Source organism: Phragmites australis, chromosome 21 (assembly GCF_958298935.1).
Source record: "Phragmites australis chromosome 21, lpPhrAust1.1, whole genome shotgun sequence".
Taxonomy (NCBI): domain Eukaryota; kingdom Viridiplantae; phylum Streptophyta; class Magnoliopsida; order Poales; family Poaceae; genus Phragmites; species Phragmites australis.
The window spans coordinates 2,426,698-2,451,858 of NC_084941.1; the positions used below are offsets into that span (position 1 = coordinate 2,426,698).

The 25,161-nt window shown below is 46.4% G+C and overlaps 3 protein-coding genes across 5 annotated transcripts; 1 reads left to right on the forward strand and 2 right to left on the reverse strand.

Annotated features, from left to right (window-relative positions):
• The first annotated feature begins 574 nt into the window (after positions 1-574).
• Positions 575-1,697, forward strand: LOC133904111 (RING-H2 finger protein ATL80-like). The gene has a single exon (XM_062345598.1). The coding sequence runs from the start codon at positions 775-777 to the stop codon at positions 1,540-1,542; it is 768 nt and encodes a 255-aa protein (XP_062201582.1). The 5' UTR covers positions 575-774; the 3' UTR covers positions 1,543-1,697.
• A 2,858-nt stretch (positions 1,698-4,555) lies between these two features.
• LOC133902976 (monosaccharide-sensing protein 2-like) lies at positions 4,556-8,993 on the reverse strand. 3 transcript variants are annotated; one of them, XM_062344306.1, is made up of 6 exons: positions 8,697-8,993; positions 8,497-8,595; positions 7,553-8,119; positions 6,505-7,454; positions 5,431-5,618; positions 4,556-5,325 (listed from the first exon to the last, which is right to left on the reverse strand). In XM_062344306.1, the coding sequence occupies exons 2-6, from the start codon at positions 8,573-8,575 to the stop codon at positions 4,881-4,883; spliced, it is 2,229 nt and encodes a 742-aa protein (XP_062200290.1). In that variant the 5' UTR covers positions 8,576-8,595; positions 8,697-8,993; the 3' UTR covers positions 4,556-4,880. The 3 variants fall into 3 exon arrangements, with proteins under 3 accessions (XP_062200290.1, XP_062200289.1, XP_062200288.1); XM_062344305.1 differs by having other exon boundaries at positions 8,683-8,993; XM_062344304.1 differs by having other exon boundaries at positions 8,735-8,992.
• A 9,241-nt stretch (positions 8,994-18,234) lies between these two features.
• LOC133903831 (protein PLASTID MOVEMENT IMPAIRED 1-like) lies at positions 18,235-23,474 on the reverse strand. Its single transcript, XM_062345293.1, has 2 exons — positions 22,718-23,474; positions 18,235-20,702 (listed from the first exon to the last, which is right to left on the reverse strand). Exons 1-2 carry the CDS (start codon positions 23,101-23,103, stop codon positions 18,611-18,613), a joined length of 2,478 nt encoding a protein of 825 aa, XP_062201277.1. The 5' UTR covers positions 23,104-23,474; the 3' UTR covers positions 18,235-18,610.
• Between the last annotated feature and the right edge of the window lie 1,687 nt (positions 23,475-25,161).

Consider the following 25,161-nt stretch of genomic DNA (forward strand, 5'->3'; position numbering starts at 1 on the left):
CACCGGCTTCACTCTCTTCATCTTATCGTTGCACCGGCTCTGTGCTGCACCAACTCTTCACCGCATCGAACCTACGTAGGCTTTCTGATCTTCATCGAGCCCAACTTGAGCGATGCTCTCACACTAGTCACAACTAAGAGCATGTATAATAGAGGCTTAGAGTAGGTGTTTATAAAAAAAAGGTTTTTTACTCGACTGTACTGACACGAGTGCTTAGACAGATGACAAGATGTGTACTTAAATATCGTTATTTATATCATTGTTAACAAGATAATTAATTAGTTTAAGCACACGTAGTCTTTGTTTGCTTTGAAAATTACAATTTTAGATAGGTGTTTAATATTTGTTTTTTTTAAGCACCTAACCATAAGTAACTAGTATTGTTCATATCCTAAGTGTACTCACGTGTGTGCTAATAGATCAGCGCTAAGATTTGAACGCTATGCCTAAGCATTTATGCACATATTTGCATGGGATTTATTATTAAACCACATGGAAGAGCCAACGAAAAATGTTAGCAATTGTTTTCTCATTTTTCCTCGAAGTGCCAAATAAGAACCTTACGCGTAGCGTAGAGAAACACGAAGGGCATAATCGTAAAATGTGCCGTGTGGCCACAGCTCACTCCCACCCGAGAGCTTCATACGGACGCCTGCCCCTCCGTCATTAACCATCCCAACCTCCAAGAGAAGAGCGGGACCTCCCTTTCGGTCCTCTCGCCACTCCATTTTACGAAAAGACCCCTCACCCACCGGCGCGCGACCGACGTCGGGGATGCTCCGGCGGTCGTCGTCGTCGTCGTCGCGGCGCCTCCTACAGAGCAGCAGCGACAGAGGCGACGCCAACCCAAACCGTATCCCGGGCATCCCACCCGCCGACCCGCCCAGCGGCGTCAACTCCGATGTCGTTGTCATCCTCGCCGCCCTGCTATGCGCGCTCATCTGCGTCGTCGGCCTCGCCGCCGTCGCCCGCTGCGCCCGATCCCGCCGCAACAGGGCCGCCGCCGCCGCCGACGGCGGACCCTCCTCCCCCTCGAGCGACCCTGCGGACGCGGGGCTCTTCGGTGGCGGCGGGGGCGGGCACCACGCCACCGGCGCGTCGGGGGCCAGCGTGACCACGACGACCACCAGCAAGGGGCTCAAGAAGAAGGCGCTCAAGGCGCTGCCGAAGCTGGCGTACGCGGACGCGGTGGCCGCGGCCGCGGCCGCGAGGGGGGCCACGGCCGGGGAGGGTGACGGGGAGGAGGGGAAGGCGGAGGTGCTCGCGGAGTGCGCCATCTGTCTGTCGGAGTTCGGCGAGCGGGAGGAGGTGCGCGTGATGCCGCAGTGCGGGCACGGGTTCCACGTCGCGTGCGTCGACACCTGGCTGCGCTCCAACTCGTCCTGCCCGTCCTGCCGCCGCCCCATCGTCCTCGACGACCCCGCGCCGCCCAAGCGGTGCCGCAAGTGCGAGGCCATCGTCCTGGAGGCCGTCGTCGCCTCCTCCTCCTCGTCCTCCGCCGCCGCTGGCCGCGGCGTCGGTGGCGGGGGATTCTTGCCGTAGCCTTAGCAGTTGTCTGGTCGCCTCTGACGGGCGGGCCCAGGTCGGTCCCGGTAGTTGAGCTGCTCCCATCTGCCCGTGGCCCACATGTCAGTAATCCAGTAGTACAGCAAAAGATCTCCTCTAAACTCTAAAGAGCTGGAAAAGAAGAATAATTTAGAAATGTGATTCATTTTGTACAACTTCTAGAGTTCTTTTTGAGCTTGTGGGGGCATGACATCTGCTGCAAACTTTGCAACTGGTACTGTATAAACTGTAAAAAAAGCATGTGAATTGGGGGTAAAAAAATTATTTGTATTGTATAGTTTGTACTCGAGTCTAGTGTAGTCAGTGCAAATAGAGAGGATTAATTAAAAAAATCAAGGAGGAGTATTTCCATTAGGCTAGCTGGTTGTCACTGCTGTGACGTTACAACGTGGAAGTTGGCAGGCCATTGGATCATCATCTAGCTGCTAGGTAATCAAAAGCATTAGGGAGGTGTGCAAAGTGGAGCTGCTAGGTAACCAAAAGCATTAGGTAGGTGTGTAAAATGGAGTGACTGAGTGGAAGTAAATTTTATAGATCTGATCTTATAAAAGATTTTTTTTATATAATTTGTGTTTATTTATTTTTTATTTTTTTAATCTAATCATTAGATTATAAGATATATGATATAAATAAGATCTTATAAGTATTTTTCTAGATAGAGTCGTATAGAACTTGATTTGCGGACGAGTGGTGTGCTTCAGCGTTAAGTCGCCAGGGATGGATGGTCTGGTCATCAAAAGCATGTGAGCGAGCGCGAGGCGAGGCTTTTGTCTTCAGGTAATCGGACGCATCAGCGACAGTGCTAAAAGAAGTCATAGATCCTAAACCTACTCCATATTTCTTTATTCCCGCTACCAAAAGAAAAAAAAGCTGGCTCAGTCGCTCAGGATTCTCAAGCAAATAGGTAGTGGCTAGTTCTATCGGTGGTCAACCCACAACAAAAAATGATTACGTGTTACTTATATTTAGCTAAAGGTTCAGATGTATTACTTATTTAATTAGAAGGTGTTACTTATTTAATTAGGAGATGTCATATAGATATAATACATATAAGTGAGCACTGAAAAACTAAAAATTACTGACGTCTTGTACACCCTCTACCTATAAAGTAGGTCCGCCTCTGAGTTCTATCCCTGTGACGTCCCTGCGAGAACTTGTTAACCGAACTACAAAGTTCAAGCTTGTAGAACTACAGAACACGATAAGCACACTTAACGGGGTATCTCTTTGCAGTCAGGGGCATCCATCGATCGCACCGGGCAGGTGTAGCTCAGCAATTTCCTAGCACATCTTGGTCACCGAGCATTCCTAGTTTAGTTTAGTGAGACACCTCTGCAGATACCTCTAGACCAACTCTCGCGAACCGCAGATCTCCAGCTCGGATCACCGCGAACCACCCGCGGCTTCCTCCCCCATCGCTCGCGTCGTGAGCGTGCGCCGGCCGGGGACGCGAGCGCGCGGCGCGGGTGGGTTGGGCGCCAGGGGGACCATGCCATGTGTGGTTGGTGCGAACCTGCCGAGAGAGAGGACGCTGCTGTTCAGCTTCGGCAGTGGTCTAGCAGAGTACTGCCAAATGTGGTAGCTTCATTTTTATTTTTTGGAGCATTATGATTCGTGAGGTTAGTTTCTTCATAGTATATTAATTTATCAAGCAGCTAAAATATGTTCTATAAAAGCTAATTCGTAGAGAAAAGATTACCTACAATTATCACTAAGGTAATGTTTGCCCTCCCCCCCCCCCCCCCCCCCGGCCAATCCCCCCTCTAGGCGCCCTCTGTCCAACTCCAAATACAAAAGGATTAGCAGAGTTTTAACTTTACTATAGATATGTAGATATGTGGAGTAGATCCACAGCTAGAGTTCTGTCCAATACGACTATAATATAAATATTATAATATAAATAGGGTCACGTTCCAACCACAGCAATACGAAACTCTTTCCCGCCTTTCCTTGGTCGTCGAGGCAAAAACCCTTTTTTTTCCCCGTTTCAGCATCTACCGCTCGTTGCTACTACGTTCTGCTATCAGGTCAGCAAGCGAGCGAACGCGGTACTACGTCATGGCTTCTGGAAGGATGTTTCTTGTTTTTACGGGTTTGTTAGGATGCTTTCTCTTGCAGAGAGTGACCTGGCTGTACTTCAGGTTCTCAAAATTTTACCGAAGAACGAGAAGAAAATGTTCCAATGTTTCGCCTTCTTGGTGGACCAATATATGCTCCAAACGTCAGCACATTTGCGAGACCAACTTAACGCGTCCTGGAGTTTCACTCACTACCGTACTCAGTTTCTGCAGCTGAACTTTTGTTTGGATGACACTCATTATTCTTGCCACTACCCAACAATAGTGCAAATGCAGTTTTAGCCATGCAAAACACTGAAGCCTGAGCCAATCACCGGATCCAACACCATTCCAGTCGTGGGCACCTGGTGTACTCACATAGGAGTATCTGAAAAGCAGCGAATGGCTCCTCCCGTATCTTCCCCTACATATTCCTGAACCTAAAGCTTGGCAACGACTTGGGACCTCACTTTAGCAAATCTGATCTCAAGAGGTACCACTACAAGTGAACACATCACCTTTTTCGCTGGGTTATGGGTCACCAAAACAACCATGAACAGCACAACAGCAACAGCTTATTGGTTCTACTCTGACGGCCAGTAGGAATTACACTTTCTCTGCCTTCATTGGAGATATTCAGGTAGCATGAATTCTATATGCTTGTGCCTTCTCTGCCTCCATTGGACAGATGGTGATCACTAACCAGTCGCCAATATTTTCCTGAACTCACAATCGAGAGGGGCTGAGTAGACAAAAGAGCAATAACATAATCTTATCCTGACCAGTCACTAATCTCTTTCCCGAACAACTAGAAGGCCCTTTTTTTCACGACTCCTGCAAAGGCCCTTTTGGTTTGCAGCTAGCAACAAACTGAACACACCACTCTGGCAATAAACTGAACACCCAATTTAGGACTAACGATCGAGAGGAGCTTAGAAGGCAACAGAAACCAATAACATAACTGTCATACACCACCAGTTACATAGGCAAAAAGAAAATCCAAAGAACGCAAATACAGAGTCTCCAAGCAGAAAATAACAGATAATGGTCTACACGTCCTAGTTCTGAAAGCCAGCCTATGAGGCTACGACAGTATTAAGCCTCACGATGTACAGACGAATCATCTCTTTAGGCACTGTCCCCGCTCCTTTCTTCGTAGGTCCAAGTTTCTTTTACACGGCATCACAGGATTAATCACAATGAAGTTTGAAAACCACAAAATACTGCCGGCGACACTGATCACCCGGATCTGAGCCATTAATCATCCGTAGGTTCCTTGGCTTGCTTTGCTCCAACAGAGAAGAACTCAGTGATGACCTCAAGAGGCATACCTTTTGTCTCTGGCACCTTCATGAATACAAATACAAGAGCCAGTATGCAAACAACAGCGTATATTCCAAAGACACCAGCAAGCCCGATGGCATTCAGCAGCACAGGAAGGGTGTATGTCACGATAATGTCGCCAATCCAGAAGGATAAGGCGCAGATGGCTATGCAGATGCCACGAACAGTGGTGGGGAAAATCTCTGCACAAAGAATATTCGGAATAGGTCCAAACCCCATGACGAAGAAGCAGAAATAGACTATGACACTGATCGTGGAGAGTGCAGCATGCACCATGGTTCCCACATCTACAATGTTGACCACGACCAAGATAACCAGTGCTACTATCAGGATAGGGATTGTTGCAAGGAGAAGAAACCTGAATGAGAAACAAGGCAGAAGAATGATTATTCTTTCTACTCAGTTTTACCAAAAGTACATTCGAGCATAAATAGGCAATAGCATGTGAAACATGAAATCTAACCTCCTTCCAGACATATCCATAAGCCTCATAGCGATACCAATGCTCGGAAGCATCAGTAAGGTTGTCAAGGCACTGATAAGAATAGATGCAGAAGATGAACTTAAACCAATGTTTGAAAGAAGAACACCAACACCTGCTTGCTCAAGAATCTGAGGAGTGTAGTACAGAACACCATTGATGCCGGCAAACTGCATAAGGAGATAAGTTAATGATCAACAAACTAACATTTCGTATACCATATTGACAGAAAAACAGTGAAAAGAAAAAACAAAATTATGTTACAAGGTGAAATGTTGTGCTGGGCCCTTACTCTCAGAAGGCTAGACCATATTCAGCAAACATATTCACAAATCTCCTTGTAAGTGAATGTGGAGAAAAGATCAACCTACTGTTTCCATGTTTCTGATAAAATGCCTGTTAATCAAGTTATGTGACCTAAACAACGTTTAGGGGTCCCACAGCCCACCAACAGCTTCTTAGTATCTTATTGGGGCATTTGCAAATACCTCCCTAGTTTTTTATTTTTTGCAAGGATGCCACTCGAATGACAGTTTTAATGGTATTTTTGCAATTTTCTAGTGGCAAGCTTGCAATAACACCAAGAGTAGTGGTTTCTTTGCAATTGTCCCTATCTTATTTAATAGAATATTTTTATGTGTTTCTTATGCCAGATACCACAGCATGTTTCTTCAGATTGACTACTACAATTTGTCAAAACTGACTTGACTTGTGTTAGGAGGTAAAGATTATTGGTAGCCTTTACAGTCTGATCAGCAAAACTATGCTACCAGTTATTAGCATCCATCATATCATCAGTTTTATTTGCTTCTTTGGAACAACAGAATAGGCTACAAAACATTTGTTGGTAAGGTCAAGAGTAAGAACTTTAAAAAGAAAGTAATTAGCAGCAGTACAGCACATAGGAGCAAGATGCTTTATTTTGAACTCTTTGGTTTTAAGAAAAAGAACTTTAGTTCATGACAAGAAATGCTTTTGGTGTTTCTAAAGCGCTAAATCAGGTATTACGTGCACTTATGAACGTATACATTGGTATATAGAAGCAAATCTAGTTACCTGTTGCAGGATTTGTATTCCTATGCCAACAAACAGTGCATGCTTCACTCCAGGTTCAAACAGGTCAGCCCATCTTGGACCTTTAGCAACTGCCGCAGATGGATGTACCATGGCAGGACCAGCAGCACGCTGCTCCATCAGTTCCTTAGAGTAAAGAGCTGGTTGGCTCACAAGAGCTGCAGCCTGGACGAACTCACCACCGGGAGGAACATCCCCTCCTGGTAATGACAATATAGAACCCCTGTTGCCTTGTACCCCCTCCTCATGCAAGTAAATACGTTGGAAGCCACCTTCCTTTTGCCCATCTGAACCTTCTCTCTCAGTCCATTTCCACGCCAACTGCCATCCTCCACCAATGCCCATGCTGCTTACTGCCTCCCCTCCCTGCATAAGACTGCTACTTCTTCCCACAGAACCCATTATGCTACCATGAGGTGCAGCAATCTCCTTTCCTTCCACGCTTGTTGCTTGACGAGAAATAAGTGGGCTTTGGAGGCTATCCTCAATGTCATCTCCACCATGATCTGAAGCATAATCTTCACCTTCCCTTTGACTCTCGGCATCCCAGTCAGCTTTCGCCTGCTGCTGTTCCGCAACACTAAACATGCTGCCAAAGTTGGGAAATAATGTGCTCCGCATGCTCCCCATTATCTCGGGCATCTTCTCGTGGACACTTCCGAAAAGAGTGACAACAGGATCCACAAAGGGCTTACCCTGACTAACCATACTCCCATGCCGAGAGATGAGACCCATCGCACTTCCAAGTGCACTCTGTCCCCGAACAGGACGGGCAACCCAAGATAGTCCTTCTTCAGGTCCATATAGTTTGATCTTCTCTGGATCTGGAGCCAGCCCTTCATCAGCAAGCTCGTCATCAGGGCCAATTATGTATTCTTCAATACGTGTATCTTTCCCAACACCCAAACCTTCAACTAGAAGAGCCATTTCACCTGTACATTTAATCCAGCATTCCAGCATGAGTAATCATCACACAAAATGTATAAGTTCTACAATTACATTGAATTATATCTTGCAAAGTCATTCAAACCTGAGACATCTTCCCTTCCCCGCAACCTTTGCAACACTCGCTTAGCCTCAGCCATCCTTCCTTTGCTCACAAGCCACCTTGGCGATTCAGGCAAGTAGAAGACAGTCAATGCAAAGTATATAAGTGATGGGATCGATAGAACACCAAGCATGATCCTCCAATCAGGTTTTGGCATGAGGGACATCCCAAACACCATGCAATAAGAAAGGAACATCCCTGCCGACCCACTGAACTGCGGCAGTGTGTTCAACAGTCCTCTAATGTCCGTCGGGGCAGTCTCAGAAATGTACAAAGGAACAAGCGTGATGGCCAAACCGATACCAAACCCATCGATTAGCCTTGCCAGGAGCAAGACATACACGCTTGGCGCCCAGAGCATCACCAATCCACTAACGAAATAGAAAACAGCCGACAGAATCAGCATAGGCCGCCTACCAAAAGAGTCAGCCACGGCCCCAGAGAACATTGTGATGACTGTTGCCCCAATGAGTGACATGGCCACAATGAGACCCTCAATGAGGGGCTCGCTCTGCAAGTTGAATTCCTTCTTTATATACAAGACCGCCCCTGCAGTGAATCAGTGATCAGACATCTGGTCAACAAGGTCAGAACAAAGTCAAGATATCAGAACCAATTCAAAATTTTGAAGCATTTGACTTGGGTGGTAACAAGTTTCAGACAGAGAGATCGTGTATGGCGGATCCATACAATTACTTAATCACGTTAGGAATAGATTCGAAATTCTTGAGGAAATCACAATTGTTGGTAAATTTGAGATCGAACCGTAATAAAGGAAATGTTTTTCCTATATGCGATTCCACCAAACACATCGTGATCTCGACAGGAATCCCAATAATTGCTACCTAACATGGACCCTAGCGCAGCATAAAAAAACATCTAGGTGCAACTGCATAAAAAGATTAAACTTTTCTATCATGAATTACCTGCAATGGTCGCATTATCCCAGCCCTGTAGCAAGTTGCCGATGGAGGCCGCGATGGCGACCAGCACGGAGCCCGTCATGGCCGCCGAATCTACCACCCCTGCACAATCGCCACCATCATCGCTCATCAGCATACAAAATATCGTAGTCCTCCAGCAAACAAGACGAAACACAGAACATATCGGACCCGAAAGAACCAACCTACAAAAACCAATCCAAACGCAAGACCCCTCGCTTACCCCCGCTCCGGCGACCGAGACTTGGGATCCCCGGTCGGGCACGGGACCTTAAAAGGCAGCGGCGAACTCTAGAGCGGGATCTGGAGAGGTGGTGAGGTGGCCAGATGGGAGCACGGGGGGATTTCAACCAAAGTCGCCAGCTTTTCTTGCGCTGCGCGTTGGGATTGGAGAGTGAGGAGGGCAGAGCAGAGCTGCCGCCTGCAGAGGCAGGCGAGGGGCCAGGGGGGGGGGAGAGATGAGAGTGGAGTGTGGGGTGGGATGGGACGCTGGTCACCAACTTGTGTGCGTGTAGAGACTAGAGAGGCAATGTTGTTTTTTTCTCCTCCAACGCACTCGGCTAGTGACCCTGAATGACGCTGACAAGTGGGACCATGTCTGTGCCGACGTGGATCAGTGGGTGCTTTGGGTGAAATTTGGGGTGAGAATTGGCGCTGAATGTTTGTTGACAGGTGTGCACCAGCATGGGAGAATTATTGTATGGATCTAACCTCGTGTAGGACAACTAGGCATTATGTACTTGCTATTCATAAAAAACGGTTTTGGTAGGTTTTTATCATGTTAATCCAACGAATTAAAATCCAACTCCAAATGGATTTTTAAGAGCTAAAAGCATGCTGGTTTTCAAGGGGAGTGCTAGCTAACAATTCGATATATATCAAATTTCAGCTTTCAAATTTTGGGATTCTATGTGTACAATTTGCGGATTCGAGAGTTCAATTGGTTTTAAAACAATTTATATTGGTTTCAGGTTTTACGGTGGGGTTTACGAAGCTTTTAATAGATTTTGATCTAAAATTCTAGAGGTTTAAACAAAGTTTTGTTCGGAATTCAAGAAATAATTTGGATAAAATAAATAAATGGTAGTTTTGGTGTGGCGATTGGATGGCAATAGCAAAAACACATTTATTTGATTTGCTGGTGTTAGCGTGTCGCTCATACCACTATTAGGTTTGACTCAAGGATTGATGATCTATATTTTCTAGAGGGACGTTAGTAGCGATGGAATCTTAAAAAATGGATAGGACTGTTTGGTTGTTAGTTCTTATAGTCTAGATCAAAATTTGGTCATGCTAACAAGATTTGGCTGTCACTTGATTACAACCAACATTTGGCCAGCCAAATAAAATTTGTTACTCCAGTTTTGGCTTAGTTGCATGCAAGCTCTTACTGACATTGGAGGCATTAAAAACACCTTTTGGGTTTAACGACAAGTTTAAACAATTATATTTTTAAAACCTGATGTCCAAATCAATGATTTGTATATATTATTGTACTCGTAGCAATCAAATTTACAAATTAAGACCTATGTTGACTAGGTTTTGGATAAAAAAATCAATGACACATGAGATCCATATGTCATACGCACAATTTTGATAAATTTTGGTATTGCTGTAATCTAAACACTTTCTTTTAGCACTGTATTTATTTTAGCTTGGTCATAAACTAAATATCACTTTGTTGCTCTAATTTTAGTCTTGTTCTGATTAACTGACGACCAACCCCATCACCATACAGGAGAAGGAGAGCTGAGAATAAGGCGGGCCAAAATCTCAGGCACAAACACGGTTTAGTACTAGACCTAGCCCAACTCACGTCTGAAAAGATTGAACCTGAGCGATCTGTCCATGAATAGGTCTACTAAGGTTAGACTATGTCGACGTGCCCATATCTAGTTGCTAGCATGTGTTTCTTCCCCTTGTTAGCCTCACCTAGGTAGCCACATATTGGACACAATTTCTACCATCATGTTTATTCTGCTTTATCCTTCATTGCACGGTCGGTAGCCATCCTCAATTCTCCTGATGAGAAATAGTAACTTTTATTCAGTAATAATCTATTAAGTAATATATATATATATATAATACATAAGGGAATATATAATAAGAATTTTAATAACATATACGTAATAAATAATGACTCTATATTACTAACACTTCTCAAATAAAAGACGTATGTAATAGTATTGTATTTGAAAGAAGTGATATTGAGTAATAAACTAAGATTAATACATAAAAAATTATCTCTTCAAACTTGTTGTAGAGTGGAGCCTTGATAATCATCTATCTTCAAAGCCAAAGAAGTACTATACTAAGTATAGAAGTAGAGTCGTGATGATGATAATAAATAAATTTCTTTAGTCAAGAATCACGATGAGCAGTAAGATAACCAAATAAGTTGTCATTAAGGGTAGAAAAAACCTAGATGATATAATTACATCAATTAAATCAAATCAAAGATGAATGTTTAGCTAACTACAAAACAAAATGACAATTTAACGAAGGAATGTATGTGCTCCCATGGCATAGATGGACTAAAAAAAAAGACTAAGATTTGGATGGACAATAGAATTACAAAGACGCTAATACTAGGCTTGGAAGAGTCAGCACCGGCGTCCAATCATGCAACCGGCCACGTGGGCGCCCAATGTACTCGACCGAGGACCCACATGAGCAATGATAACGAGGCCGGTGGCGAACTGGCTTGCATGAAAGCGAGCATCTCAAGGCAATGTTGTGTGGTGTCATGGATGGATCCAACGGGCAGAAACCATGACGAGCGGCGTGCACAACAGGCGGAGGCCTATGGTCGCAACGAGCAGTGACGGCTAGGCAAAGTGGAGGGTGGATCCGGTCAATGCCCATGCGCCGGGCGAGGCGAGGGAGCCAACAACGGATGAATCTGGCCAATAAACCAGTGGTTGGTTGGCGGTGGCAACCTGCAGGAAGCCAGGGTGAGTCGGGGATAGGAGGCACACAAGCCCTGCACGTGGAGGACCTCGAGCGCTCGGACGGGCACCAAGAAGAGCAGAGAGAGAGCCGACGGGAAGAGCGAGAGCCAGCGGGAATAGATCGGAATGAGTTGCGGTGTAAAAAAACTTAGATGTGATATCATATTAGGAATAACAATATCTATTTAATAATAGCTTATAGAGATAATATAAGAGAGTATATGATAAAAAATTTACTATATGTTTTGTTCTATATTGATGCAGAATGAGATCATTTAGATTCAAAAAATATTTTTTTCAATATGTTGTGTCGGATGGTCCGACAAATTATGTTGAACCAAGCTCTCCAGGTCCGACTCGTTTGGTGCTAACAGTAAAATCGTCCGTGAACAAAACATATTGAAAAAAAAATTCAATATGTCGTCCGTGAATTTCTCAAAAAGCAAAATATTTGTCGTCTATTGTTTTAAAAATCTTAAAACTTTTTTTACATGTTTTATAATTTATGTACAACTTATTTTAATTAGATTCACTTAAAAAGGCTATGTAGAATTAGAACTAAAACTCTAAAAAAAACTCTACTTTTATAAATTCTAACAATTGTTAGGACCTCAAAATAAATTCTAAAAAATCTGAAAAATTCACTAATATTCTTCTTATGTGATTGACTAATTTTTAAAATTATTTTTAGTACTAGGCTATACAGTGAAAAAATAAGTTCATTTGCAAGATTTTATTTATATATGTTTTTATCATACTATATAGCCTATCCAATATCGACCAATTCAGTCAATCATATATCATCTCATACATCTAACTAAATAACCTACTTGTACCACCTCTTCTAATACCATTCCGTCCAGCACCATCCCATTCAAAATCATCTCATCTTATTTAATTTTATTCAACCAACTAAATGTTACTTAGTAATGTGGCTTACTGAATATAGTTAGCCGGAGCAAATGGAGTATAACATCACAGCTTGTCGAACCTTCTGGACTCAAATTATTGCACTAAGCAAGCATTACTACTAAAACTAACCTAGCTTCTGCTTGCTTAGGATGAAACTGCATATTGTCGTATCTGCTTGTGTTGAGTTGCTATGTACTGATACCCTTGGGTTTATACATGTGGCCCACACATCTCCTATATAAACTAAGAATATTTATCATTGTAGGAGTAATTCAACATCATATATCACACCCTCTTAGTCTAATAGGATTAAGATACGGATTATCTTTTTCAACTATTTAGAAAATATATATCAAACGACTATGATTTACTTCTTTGCTGGCACTTCACTCAAGCCACCTCTCATGTGAGCGACCCGAGTTCAATTCCCGACGCCCACCTCCGAAGACGCTGTTAAAAAACACTTCACCTTTAAAAGGATTACTGGAACGTAGAGGAGATGGGCACAACAGTTTCTGAAATGGACGGCTGCGTACCAGGTTGCTCCAAGAAGTGATCCATCCTTTCACATATTGAAGAGCCAGAAGAATCATAGAAGAATGGGCGACCTGATGGGCCTAAACTATATAATCTACAAAATGCTCATCAAGATGACGATGACATTTTTGTTTCTACTAGTGCTTCGATTGTGGGATTTTCTATCTGACGCGTCATGATGGATTCCTTTACTTTGTTCCAAATGGCGTCGGTTTGATTGCAGCAGGCAGCTGTCCACATATCACTCTCTTCTTCTTCTTTTAGTGATATATTTTCTTTTTAATGATCTTCTAGGTATGCTTCCGGTGGTATTGCCCAGCTTTAGATTCAGCACGTTGTGTACCCATAGTGAAACAGATCACCGTTTTGTCCCCAGAATACGCACGATACCTACGTACTGAATAAATACATAGTTTTAATACACATTAGACTCCACTAATGTAAGCTACCCTGAGGTACGCTAAAAGAATTAATACTTATGCTAATTAAAATTTAGTAAAATGTTATTTAAAAATTATATACGTTATGAAGTGATGCACCGGAGTCTTTTTCGCTCTCGCACCACCCTTTACTAGTGTTAGTTCACATATGTTTCAAAAGAAGTATTCAAGGGACCTGACACGTCATACTAGACCCATTACAGGTGTTAGATTATAGAGTTTTAGTACTAACTTATACATCTTCTCTTTCGATTCCACTTCTATTTAAAAAGTCAAAAAAAATGTTTATGCACCGGCCCCGGAATGAAAATCCTAAAGCATCTCAAACCATATTCCATTCATTTCTTATTTTCCAGATTCTCCTTTTTCATTCTACTTCTATTTATTTTTTCTTATCTCCAACAGCTTTCTTTTAAAAGGATTTGTGGAGAGAAAGAAGAGATAATTCCATCTTAAATGGAATGATTTTGTGAATCCATTCGTAACGGAAATCGTAAAAGTAAATCGTTGAAACGCTGAAGAGAACGAAAATTTTTTTGTGAAGAAATTTTGATCATTGACAGAAAAAACTTAGAGATGGTTTAAAAATGGCTGGTCTATGCGCAATCGAGGGACCAGCCAGTGCCTATTTTTCACTCTAGCTAGATGCTTTCGGGCCTCATGATTTTGTGGTGGCGTACCTAGATTTTCTTCGTGTAGAAGCAGCGCAGAAGAACCTGTACGCATCACTGCACGTTGCTTTCAGTAGCGAGATAGCATCAGCTTTTTGGAGCTTCCATTCCATGGCCATAGTTCGGTCCCATGACTGCCTAAAAACGTCATTGTAACTTAACTGGCCGATTTGCCTTTAATATCCGTCTTAATCAATGTACCTTGACTTATTCTCAATTCCCATAAATCAAGTTATTAGCTGCTGGCAAGCCATCAATCTATACTACTATAAAAGAGTAAATTTTGTAAAATTACAGATACTTTGATAAAATTATCATAAAATTATAGATTTAAACAGTAATTTTACAAAACTTCAGATTTAAGTACAAAACTACAAATTATATGTCTTTGATAAAATTATTGCAAAACTAAATATTTGAGTAAAAATTTAACAAAATTACATGTTTAATACTAATTTTATCGTAAAACTATATATTCTAGATGACATGTTCTCAGCCCTATTATTATGACAACAAGACCCGTTTGCAGTCTTACAGCAGCTAACAGCTCATGAAATAGACCATCCAGGAGCTCATGACATTACAAATACTTTGGCAAAATTATCACAAATCGCAAAATCACATATTTAAGCAATAGTTTTACAAAACTACAAATTTAGCGTCAATTTTATCATAAAACTATAGATTCTATCACAGGCCTATTAACCTGACGAATGATCCCGCTTGCAATCACATGAACTCCCAGACGGTCCGTTTCATGGGCTGACAACTGCTATGAAACTACCAGTGGGGCTCATTCATCATGGTAATGGAACTAGGAATAGCTCATCTAAAATATGTAGTTTTACGATAAAATCGACACTAAATAAGTTGTTTTATGAAACTATTGCTTAAATATATAGTTTTATGATAATTTTATCAAAGTATCTGTAGTTTTACGATAAAATTGTTATTAAATATATAGTTTTATAAAACTATTGCTTAAATTTGTAGTTTTGCGATAATTTTATCAGAGTATCTGTAATTTTGCGAAAAAATAATCTATAAAAAATCACGGTTTGGGTAAGGAACTTTTTTTTTTATCTCCACCCATCAATCGCCTTTGATCTAGGCTGGGATGCAAAATTGTTCCACTCTTAAATTTATGAAATAATTAATGATCTCTACAAATTACGTCATTCATCACCACAGAAATGAAAGAGCTAATTCTCAATCCCTCCATATATTATGGGATCAATCATGATCTAAAGTTGGTCCACCTAAATTTTAGAGACTAATCTTTGCTTTTATTTACAAGTTAATTTATTTATCCTATTTCCCCTTAAAATTGAGGAGCTAATATTCAATGTGATTTTTCTGGTCCCTGGCATTAATCACGGTGCATCTAGCGATCCTCTTTCCTATTCTGCTTCCCTATCAAACCCTTTCCTTCTCTTTGGTTTCCTGCTCTTCATTCCTCACTAACATGATGCCCTGCTTCTAATGAATTAGAACTTCCATCGTACTTCTCCATCGAGTTGGGTCGGAATCTATCTGTCCAACGTACTGCTCAAAGATCAAGTGTAAAAGTCCGACACCTGATAACCATCGCCATCCTTCTCTGGTAGTCAAAGACATAGCACTGACCTTCAGGAATCATATTGACTTGATTCCTAGAACTTGGCCTAGCTCTTCTACGAGATTTATCTCGATTTTCCACCCTATTATGATGTGCATTGATCTTGTAGCGTAGATCTCGATCAGGGTGGTCTTTGGGAGGTGACTCACGATGTACTTGTCGTTCACGGGTGTGCACCATTTTGTAGGCTAATCTAGCCTCTCTCCTCCGACCTGGGAAACTAGGTTGGAATTGTTTCAGCATGAGCTACATATCTGAGTGATAGATCTTATCGATCTTAAGGCTTCTACGCATTTTTGTGCATCGGTGATAATCCCAACAATATCTTACAACCACCTTGCCCCTTTTGGAGTATTTAACCCTCCTTGAGGTAGATTGGAGAGTGAAATCCTCGCGCCTTGCAAGTACTGAGCAATATCGGAGGCAAACTGTCGGTCGTTGCCTTGTTAGCCCAATGAACCGAACAATAACTTGAATGTATGCTACATCATCACTTTTACTTGCGACATGGCTCTCATGGCTGGGACTAATATCCAACAGGTCATCCTATTGGCTAGCAAAGAGCACATTGGCACTATAGTTTGACATGGTATCTTCATTAGAGGATGCATCGAACTCTGTGAAGCGAGATTCATCATTCAGAATCTCCTTCTCTATATTGACAACTACTTATAGCGAGAGTTGCTAGAAGTTGAGACGACAGTTGTAATATGGTTTTACGATCTACTAGCCATACGATCATGTGAGTGATCATCTTGCCATCGAACCCTGGGGTTTCACGGTCGAAATTTGCCATCAGAGATCGAGTAACTTCTGTCAACTTGTTAGGGTTCACATAGATGTCGGGTTCGAAGTCATTGTAGTTCTCATCATCGGAGTAGCCCCTTGATAGAGACTCGATGTGCTTAGCTGATGAAAATATATCTTGTCATATCACCACGAATGATACCAGTTGTCGAAGATTGGTAAAATCGATTATGCAAATACTTATTATCTACAAGAGTTAGTCTGGCGTTCACAAGAGTACATCGTCAGACCATCCAGTGTACTAATCTTCTGAGCTCCACCTACTGAAATAATCCGATATGCTTAATACCTCATCATCGGACCATCCAACATGTATAACCTTTTCTACACCAGACCTTTCAACATATGTAAATTTCTTAGGATAGAGATAAAACCCTCAACTCCATTTCTTTCCAACTTTAGTTAATCATTATTATTATTGTAGTACATATACATAATTAAGCAATCTAAAAACCATCGAATCAAATTACATAAACTTGTCAGCCACTCGTTACACCTGAACTAAGACACATTTACACTTTCTTTCTTACTTATTTTCTCAAATGTTAATAATCCATTTAAATGATTAGACAAATATACATGCTTAACAAATTAAATTAATTGTTTTTCTTGGACTACAGACACGTGGATTCTACGTAAGCGCTTAGCGTTGAGAAAATGATGAGCCGGCTCGCATTTAGCCTCCTGTTTTCTTAAACAACGTCTTCGTCGTCGCGACTTGACGTGTGCTACTGCTGAGACAAGTATGGGCGCGGACAGGTGTGAGCACGAGGCTCCCGGTTTGCGAACCTGGGCGATGAGTCACCGGCGGCGGCTGCCCACGTGTGCGTGCCGCGTGCGGCGAATGACCGGCGCGGTGACGTCGACGGACGAGGCAGGCGCCCATGGTTGATTGATTGGGCGTCGCTGGACCTGTGCCGCAACGCTAGGGAGACATCTGATCGATCCGGACACCGGAGGTTGAGTGATCAGCCTCTCGCTGATCGCAGGTTGCTTTCTGCGCGCAGATCCGAGTGAAATCTTCCGAATGCCGCGTCTTGAGATGTGCAGATTTCCTGGCGAAATGGAACGAGAAAAATGAACGATCTAGGTGCAGAAACACTTCAAGTCTGGACTATTTGTGCACACATGAACTCATATGTAAGGTTTTTTTTTTTTTGTTCATGATTTTTTTTCTGCACGCTCTCCCATAGCCCTGGCTTGCTAGCGGTTGCCAGTCCGTGTTCGAAGCCTCGCCTCTAACATTTAATGAAATCCCATAGGGGCGTCTTCCTCTCCGTGGATGTTGATCAAACAAATGCAACTTCATATATATTTATATATGTATAATCTATATTAATTGTACATCTTTCTTATCTGATAATTATTTATCCGAGAACAGATATGCGCACGATTAAACCCGAGATCATTTTCCAAGAGCCGTCCCGTATCTGAAAGCAACATGAGCAGGACACTGCTGTGACTGTGCAAAAAGAACAGTGACGGTCTCGACAAAAAAGAACAGTGACATTGCCCGAAGTAAACGACTAGAGTACTAAACGAGAACTATAGCTGTGTCGCTCGGTATTTTTGTTTCAAGCACAGTGCTGTGGCTTTTAGGGGAAAGTACAGTGCTGTGACATGCTCCAATCCATCGCAATTGCATTGCTGGGCTTCGGAAAGGAATCATTCCTTCTTGGGCTTACGAGGCCCACTACAACTAATGTATCAGGCAAAAGAGTCAAAACTTCCTATCGATTTCCTCTGAGACCAGGAAACATGAACAAGTCCTAAAAAAAGGAAGCATGGACAATTCCAATCTTTTTTATTCTGGATTAGGAGACAATCTCTTATCGAAACAATAGCGTAATCAGGCTTTGATCCAAGCCATAGCAACATGAATGATCACATGAAGACCTAACTGACAAATGAGTGCAAACAGTGAATATCATTTACCCGATCCTCATCTGAATGCTACTGGTGAGATAGTATTATCAACACCTTCGGATGATGATCAGATAGGTGACATTTACTATTTACACGTTTGCACCAACTTATTTGCACCAAAATTCTACCCTGATGTTACGCATCTACATATATGTGTACCGCTGAAATCTATGAAATACCATGCAATCTAGCTCGAAGCGCGCATGCACGTACTCACGCTGCAGTCTGCAAATGATCTCACGTGCGGCCGGCGCCAATCCTCACGTCCGGGTTGCGCATCGTCTTGAGCCACATCCCGGCGAACACCCTCGACGACAGGCTCCACACGACTTCAGGCCGCTGCAGCCTCGCCCTCGCCGGCGCCGTCGGCTTCGTCGCCCTCTTGCCGGCGCGGGCCGGCCCGTGGGCGAGCACCCACTGCGTCGCCGTCAGCTTCTGCCTCTCCGCGCCCCAGCTCGCTTTCCCGCCGGCTCCGGACGCGGGGCACCTCATCTGCACGCCGCCGACCTGCAGGCTCCGCACCTTGAACCTCCCGGCGCTGTGGCCGGCTGCGCCCAGCATCCTGGCCGACTGCACGACGGCGACCATCGGCGCGCCCACCGCCTCGTAGCGCCGCGACGGGTCGCGCAGCTGGATGGCCGCCACCAGCGTGACGCGGCCGTCCGAGCCGCGGGACTCGGACCACTGGTCGGAGGGCACCAGGGAGTCGAACACGCTCGTGTCTCCCGCGGCCGGCGCCACATCGAACGGCGCGTCCTCGTCAGCCATCTCGGCTTGGATCATCAGTGCGTCCACGGCCATGGCCTCCAGCTTCTGCAGGGAGAAGGAGAGCACCTCCTCCAGCGTCTCCGGGTCGTCCCTCACCCTCCAGATGCCCGTGGCGACACGCTCGCTCCGGCCCTCGGACACTGCGGCGGCGAGCTTCCGGACGAGCCGCACGGACCGTGCCGCCGTCGAGCTCGCGATCTCATCGGTGCGCCGCCCACCGATGACCGCCTCAGCGATGCCCTCGAAACCAACCTGCTCGGGCGTCTTCCCCGTAAGGTTATCCATGTCCCCGAGCGACGCCACCTTGCGGCGCACCTCGTCGGCGTCGCCCGCCACCGCCATCTTTTGCAGCACGTCGAACCCGGTGGCGGCCATGGCGCCCGGCAGCACGAACGGCCTGGACACTTGCATGGCGAGCTTCGGGGGACCATCTCCGCTCCCCAGCGGCAAGTCGAACGGGTTCATGGAAACCAAGAATCCGCCGTTGCGCGTTTGCACGGCGGGGCCGAGGCTCCGCCCCAAGTCAGGCACCACGGGCGGAGTCGCCGCCTTCCTCGGCGACTGGCTTCGTAGCGTCACGGGCTGCTTGAGCTTCTTATTGTCGTCGTCCACGTCGAGCTTCCTAAGGAACTCTACCGTCACCATCTCTTCATCCGCGTCGAGGCGCTGCTGCCGATCCACCGCGTTCGGCGACTTCTTCCCGCCGTTGGTCATCAACGCCTCGATGGCCTCGATCTGCTCCGCAATGGAGTCGAGCTCCCGCAGCACGTCGCGGTGGGCCTGGTAACGGACAACTTCTTTAACCGTCTCGACGCCCTTCTCCACCACCTCGTACTCCGGGAGGCTGTACACGTCCCCAGCATCGGTGGTGGCTGCGGAAAGCTCGTCGTCGCCGGGCTTCCGAGGCATTAAAGACGTTACAGGATCTTCATTCTCGTCGATGCAAATCCTGTTAACTAGCTGCTTGTAAGCTCTCATGGAAGGTGAGATGGCAGCATCGGATGCCGAAAGCTTGGGCGTAGTACTTGAGATACTGAACGAATTCTTGGTGTGAGCCCTCGCGCGAGCGGCCGGAGACATATCCCTCTCCTCCGCCTGCGTGTAAAGGCTGAGCCCTGCGTCCTCCATGAGCTGAAACCCCAGCTTGAGCAGCAGCTCGCCGCCGGCCGCCTTGCCGGAGAGTGCAAACGTCTTGTCGAACCACCTGACGCGGCGTCCCTCGGAGCTCTTCTCGACGGAGTCGAGCACGAGCGAGGTGACGTCGACGGTGTGCGTCCCCAGGCGGACGCCCCGAGCCTGAGCCTCGATGGCGATGACGGACACGACGAACCTCCGCGGCTCGAGCTCCAGCGGCTTCCCGGTGCCCGCGCCGCCGGTGAAGTAGAGGTTGCACCTGACGAATAGCGTCTCGTCGAAGTCCGCGGCGCCGTCGCGCACCCGGCACGGCATGGTCTGCACAGCTCCGTCCTTGGTCTCCGCCTTGCGGACGGTGACGGCGAGGCGGAGCCCCTCCACGGAGGCCGGTAGGCCGCGGACGGCGGCCACCTCGATCGAGAACAGGAACCCCGTGTTAGGAAAATAAACCACGGTGTGTGCCATGGCCTGGCGAGTTTGCTGGGCGGCAGCAGGGATGGCCGAGTCGGAGGCCGTTGGCGACAGAAGCGGAGGAGCGTGACGTGGATCGAGATTAGCTCTGGAGACCGAGTCTCATGGAGGAGTTCGTGGCTCGAAGCGTGAAGACGGCCGGGTCGCCAGGAGAGCGCGTACGTGCGCGTGAGGCTCGACGGAGTGCGTTGCGTGGGCGCTGCGTCGCCGAGAGGCTATAAGAGGCCATGTAATCCTTGTGTGTCAGTTTGTCCGAGTTCTTTGAGTTGAGTAGAAGCCAACATACAGGCCGTTCGGCGGCCGGGGCGTTCGGCGCCATAACCAAGTGTCTACTGTTCATCATCTTCAACCTCCGTCCGGCGAGAGAGAGAGAGCGATCCTAGGGCTCGGTTCTAACAATTGGTACCAGAGCCACGTCGGCAGGGACTGGACTCGATCGCGGCGCGGTACCGCCGCTGGAATCGAGATTGTGCTATCCGATTTGCGCTCATGGCAGGCGACGATGGCAATAAGACCCCTCCCAGTTCTCCTGGCAAGAGCGCCCAAAGCAAGGGTGGCGATGGTGCTGGTGGTAGCGGCAAGGAGGAGGTCGTGCGCGTCGTGCGGGAGATCGGCGGACCGGCGAATTGGCCACTCCTCACCAAGACAAACTACACCGACTGGTCTTTGCTGATGAAGATCAAGATGCAAGCACGAAACCTGTGGGACGCCATCGAGCCTGGCGGCGTCAGCCTACAGGTGGACCGCCTGGCACTGGACGCGATCACCAGCGCCGTGCCGCCGGAGATGGTGTCGTCTCTGGCGGTGAAGGACACCGCGCAGGAGGCGTGGGAGGCGGTGAAGTCGATGCGCATCGGCAGTGAATCGGTGCGCAAGACCAAGGCACAGCGACTGCGACGCGAGTTCGAGTCCATCCGCTTCAACGACGGCGAGGCTGTCGACGACTTCACGCTACGCCTGTCGAATCTGGTCGCGGCGCTCGGCACGGTCGGGGAGACGATCGAGCCCGTGAAGGTTGTGGAGAAGTTGCTGCGCGTCGTCCCCAAGCGCCTCTCCCAGGTGGCCGTCGCCATTGAAGTCACCGCCGACCTCAGCACGCTGACGCTGGAGGACGTCGGCGGACGACTGCGCGCGGCGGAGGACCGCGCCACGGAGGACGACGAGCCACCCCCGGCACGGGCGGATGGCAAACTGTATCTCACCGAGAAGCAGTGGGAGGCGCGCTGGCGTCAGCGTCGTGGGAAGGAGAGCGCACGCAGCGGCGGCGCGCGTCATGGCGATGGCGACAGGAAGGGAAGCCATAACGGCGGCCATGAAGACGACGACGACGATGATGGGGGGAGCAGCGTCAGTTCGGGCGCAAGCAGGCGCCGACGCAGCTCCGGCAAGGGCAAGTGCTTCAACTGTGGTGTCCGCGGCCACTTCTCGAGGGAGTGCCCCAAGCTAAGGAAGGAGGAGGCGTTGCTCGCCGACGCCGACGATGAGCCGACGCTCCTGTAGGGCAGGCCGCGCGGCGACGTCGTGGTTTAGGGGGAGAATGTTAGGAAAATAAACCACGGTGTGTGCCATGGCCTGGCGAGTTTGCTGGGCGGCAGCAGGGATGGCCGAGTCGGAGGCCGTTGGCGACAGAAGCGGAGGAGCGTGACGTGGATCGAGATTAGCTCTGGAGACCGAGTCTCATGGAGGAGTTCGTGGCTCGAAGCGTGAAGACGGCCGGGTCGCCAGGAGAGCGCGTACGTGCGCGTGAGGCTCGACGGAGTGCGTTGCGTGGGCGCTGCGTCGCCGAGAGGCTATAAGAGGCCATGTAATCCTTGTGTGTCAGTTTGTCCGAGTTCTTTGAGTTGAGTAGAAGCCAACATACAGGCCGTTCGGCGGCCGGGGCGTTCGGCGCCATAACCAAGTGTCTACTGTTCATCATCTTCAACCTCCGTCCGGCGAGAGAGAGAGAGCGATCCTAGGGCTCGGTTCTAACACCCCGCGCGGCGCTTCCCGATGTGGGACAGCGCGCGCACCGGCTTCCAGCTCCTCCATGCCGACGGCCTCTTTTTACTACCCTCCATCTCCGCGGCGGAAACTGGGCTCCTCGAATCCACAACTGCCGCCACCTTCTCGCCAGCCGGAGCCCTAGGACGCGCCCCGAGCCAGGACGACAGAGAGAGGCGGCGCGGCGAGCGCGCCCTCCGCTCCGCCCTTCCGGACCCATCAACGACGCGCGGGCCGCCCTCCGCCGCCCCGGAGCGCACGATGGCGAGCGACGCGGCGCGCAGGTGGATGGCGTCCGGCCCGTCGAGGTAGTCGCTCAGGCTGGTGCCGGAGCCCGCCGCCGCCGGAGCCCCATCACCGCCCGATCCGTCCATGTCAACACCTCACACTCGCTAGCGCGTACTTAGCCTTCGATCGCCTTCCTTGAGCTGGACCAAGAACTCATGGAGTCTAGTACTCGGTAGCTTTTAACGCTGCCGTGTTGGCGCGAACGCCGGTTGAAAACCGACGGCTATACCTACCTCCCACCCATACACCGTCGCCTCCATCCGACGGCTAAGACCCGACCCGTTCGCACGTCATTGGTCCGATCAACGGCTCCTGATCGCGCCATGCCCCTCCGCCTCCGTCCGATGGCCGTGGCTTATCCACGGCGCGAGAACCGAACCGGAGGAGACGAGACGAGCCGGCAGGCCGGCAGCCACACGCACACGGAGACCGAGTGATGGAATTGAGGCCACGAGACTTTGGTGCCCCTGACGGTCACGGGCTCGTGGGTTTCTTGTGATCCATCGATCAGGGGCAGGGCAAAGCAAAGTCGATGTGATCCGGCGTTAATGCGGGAGAGGAAAATGACGCCGGCCGGGGTCAGAACGCGCGCCTTCTTGGCTGCGTGTAGGTGGTTTTTGCCACGACGAGAACTAATGGGATGGGATCGGCGAGCGTGTTGTCTTGCCTGCGAGCACGCGGCGTCACGGAGAACACGAAAATTAAATTAGTACATGCGGACACCTAACTTACTAGGATCATTTATTTGTATCGAAATTTATATTAAATAAATATTAAGTAGAAGAGATAGATGACGAAAATAGCTCAAGCATATGAAATTATATTTCCCCGCCAGGAAAACCGGGAACAGGTCGCCGTAGTCTCGCCGGTCGGATGGTGCAAAGTTGCAAACGAAACAACGGCTCCATTCACACGTACACTAGCAGTCTAGCAGCGCGTCGGTGTGCTCGGTATGGTGCACGTTCACATTCGAGCAAGCAGCACAGCGGATGGGAACGGGATCAGGATCTCCTGATTTGTGATTTCATCATTGACGTGTAGATCCAGTTTTCAGTGACGAGTAGTGAAACTGTTTGATTAGTGTGTCTACGTACGTCTATTTTTATTTTACTATGTAGAGCACGATAAGAAAAGATAAAAAAATTAGGTTCACAAATTTTGTACATTTCAATATTTATTTATAAAATTATTAATATTAAACATATTTAATTAATTATAGAAAAAACAATAGCACTTTTATGCATGAAAGTAATACTAACCTAAAAAAATTTGTTTCATATTTTTTTTGAGTTTTAGATATTTTTCTTTGCATTTTAGTTTTTCCCAGCCAATTTATTAATGTAACTAATATTTATTTCAACATTTTTCTAATTGTTTTTAAAATTACATGTATATGTATATATACATATGTATATACATATATACGTATACATATATATACATATAAACCTATATATATATGTATGTATGTATGTATGTACGAATGAATATATACATGTACATACACATTGTCCACTGCTATAATAGCTACAGTAGCAGGGGGCATGAGAATTCTGGGATTCCAGGTACTTCAGTATATAGTAGTTGATAAGAGTATCTTCATCCATGAGAACTCGGGTCTCTGTTTGAAAATGTACTACCATAATATCTTAGAGGGGAAATGCAAAAAAAACCCAAATATCACTTGGATTTTGACTTTCCACCCAAAAGTTATCTTGTTGCAAAAAAACTCCTAAAAATTTGACTTGTTGAAAAACCCATAAAAATTCAAAAAAAATCACAAAAATTCTAAAAAAAACTAGAGACAATTATAAGACCTTCTGTGAAATTTGTTTTCAAAAATAATATCCTTTGCATCATATTTCATGAAGAAGAAGTTTAAAAAAAAAGAAAAATGTGCAGCTCATTTATTAACTCATGTTATTTTAACTTTTTCATGTCTACCATTATTTTTCCTACACAAATAATTATTTAAGTAAACTAATAAAAGTGGTTTTACTAATTTTGGGGGTGTTATGGATTAGTTATGAATTAATCTATCTGTAACACATTTACTCAATCATGCATGTTACAATAACTATTTCAAGATTTCATGTCCTGCAGGAAATACTCGGTTGCTCACCATCACCACACACCGGATCATC

What these genes read in the sequence shown, in the direction of transcription:
- LOC133902976 (XM_062344306.1), bottom strand. Translation starts at nt 8,575, where the DNA reads ATGACGGGCTCCGTGCTGGTCGCCATCGCGGCCTCCATCGGCAACTTG. An exon ending in GAATACAAATCCTGCAACAG is followed by an intron (nt 5,619 to 6,504) that starts GTAACTAGATTT and finishes CTCCTTATGCAG; the next exon opens with TTTGCCGGCATCAATGGTGT. An exon ending in ATGGATATGTCTGGAAGGAG is followed by an intron (nt 5,326 to 5,430) that starts GTTAGATTTCAT and finishes TTTCTCATTCAG; the next exon opens with GTTTCTTCTCCTTGCAACAA.
- LOC133904111 (XM_062345598.1), top strand. Translation starts at nt 775, where the DNA reads ATGCTCCGGCGGTCGTCGTCGTCGTCGTCGCGGCGCCTCCTACAGAGC.
- LOC133903831 (XM_062345293.1), bottom strand. Translation starts at nt 23,103, where the DNA reads ATGGACGGATCGGGCGGTGATGGGGCTCCGGCGGCGGCGGGCTCCGGC. An exon ending in GGGAAGCGCCGCGCGGGGTG is followed by an intron (nt 20,703 to 22,717) that starts TTAGAACCGAGC and finishes TAACACGGGGTT; the next exon opens with CCTGTTCTCGATCGAGGTGG.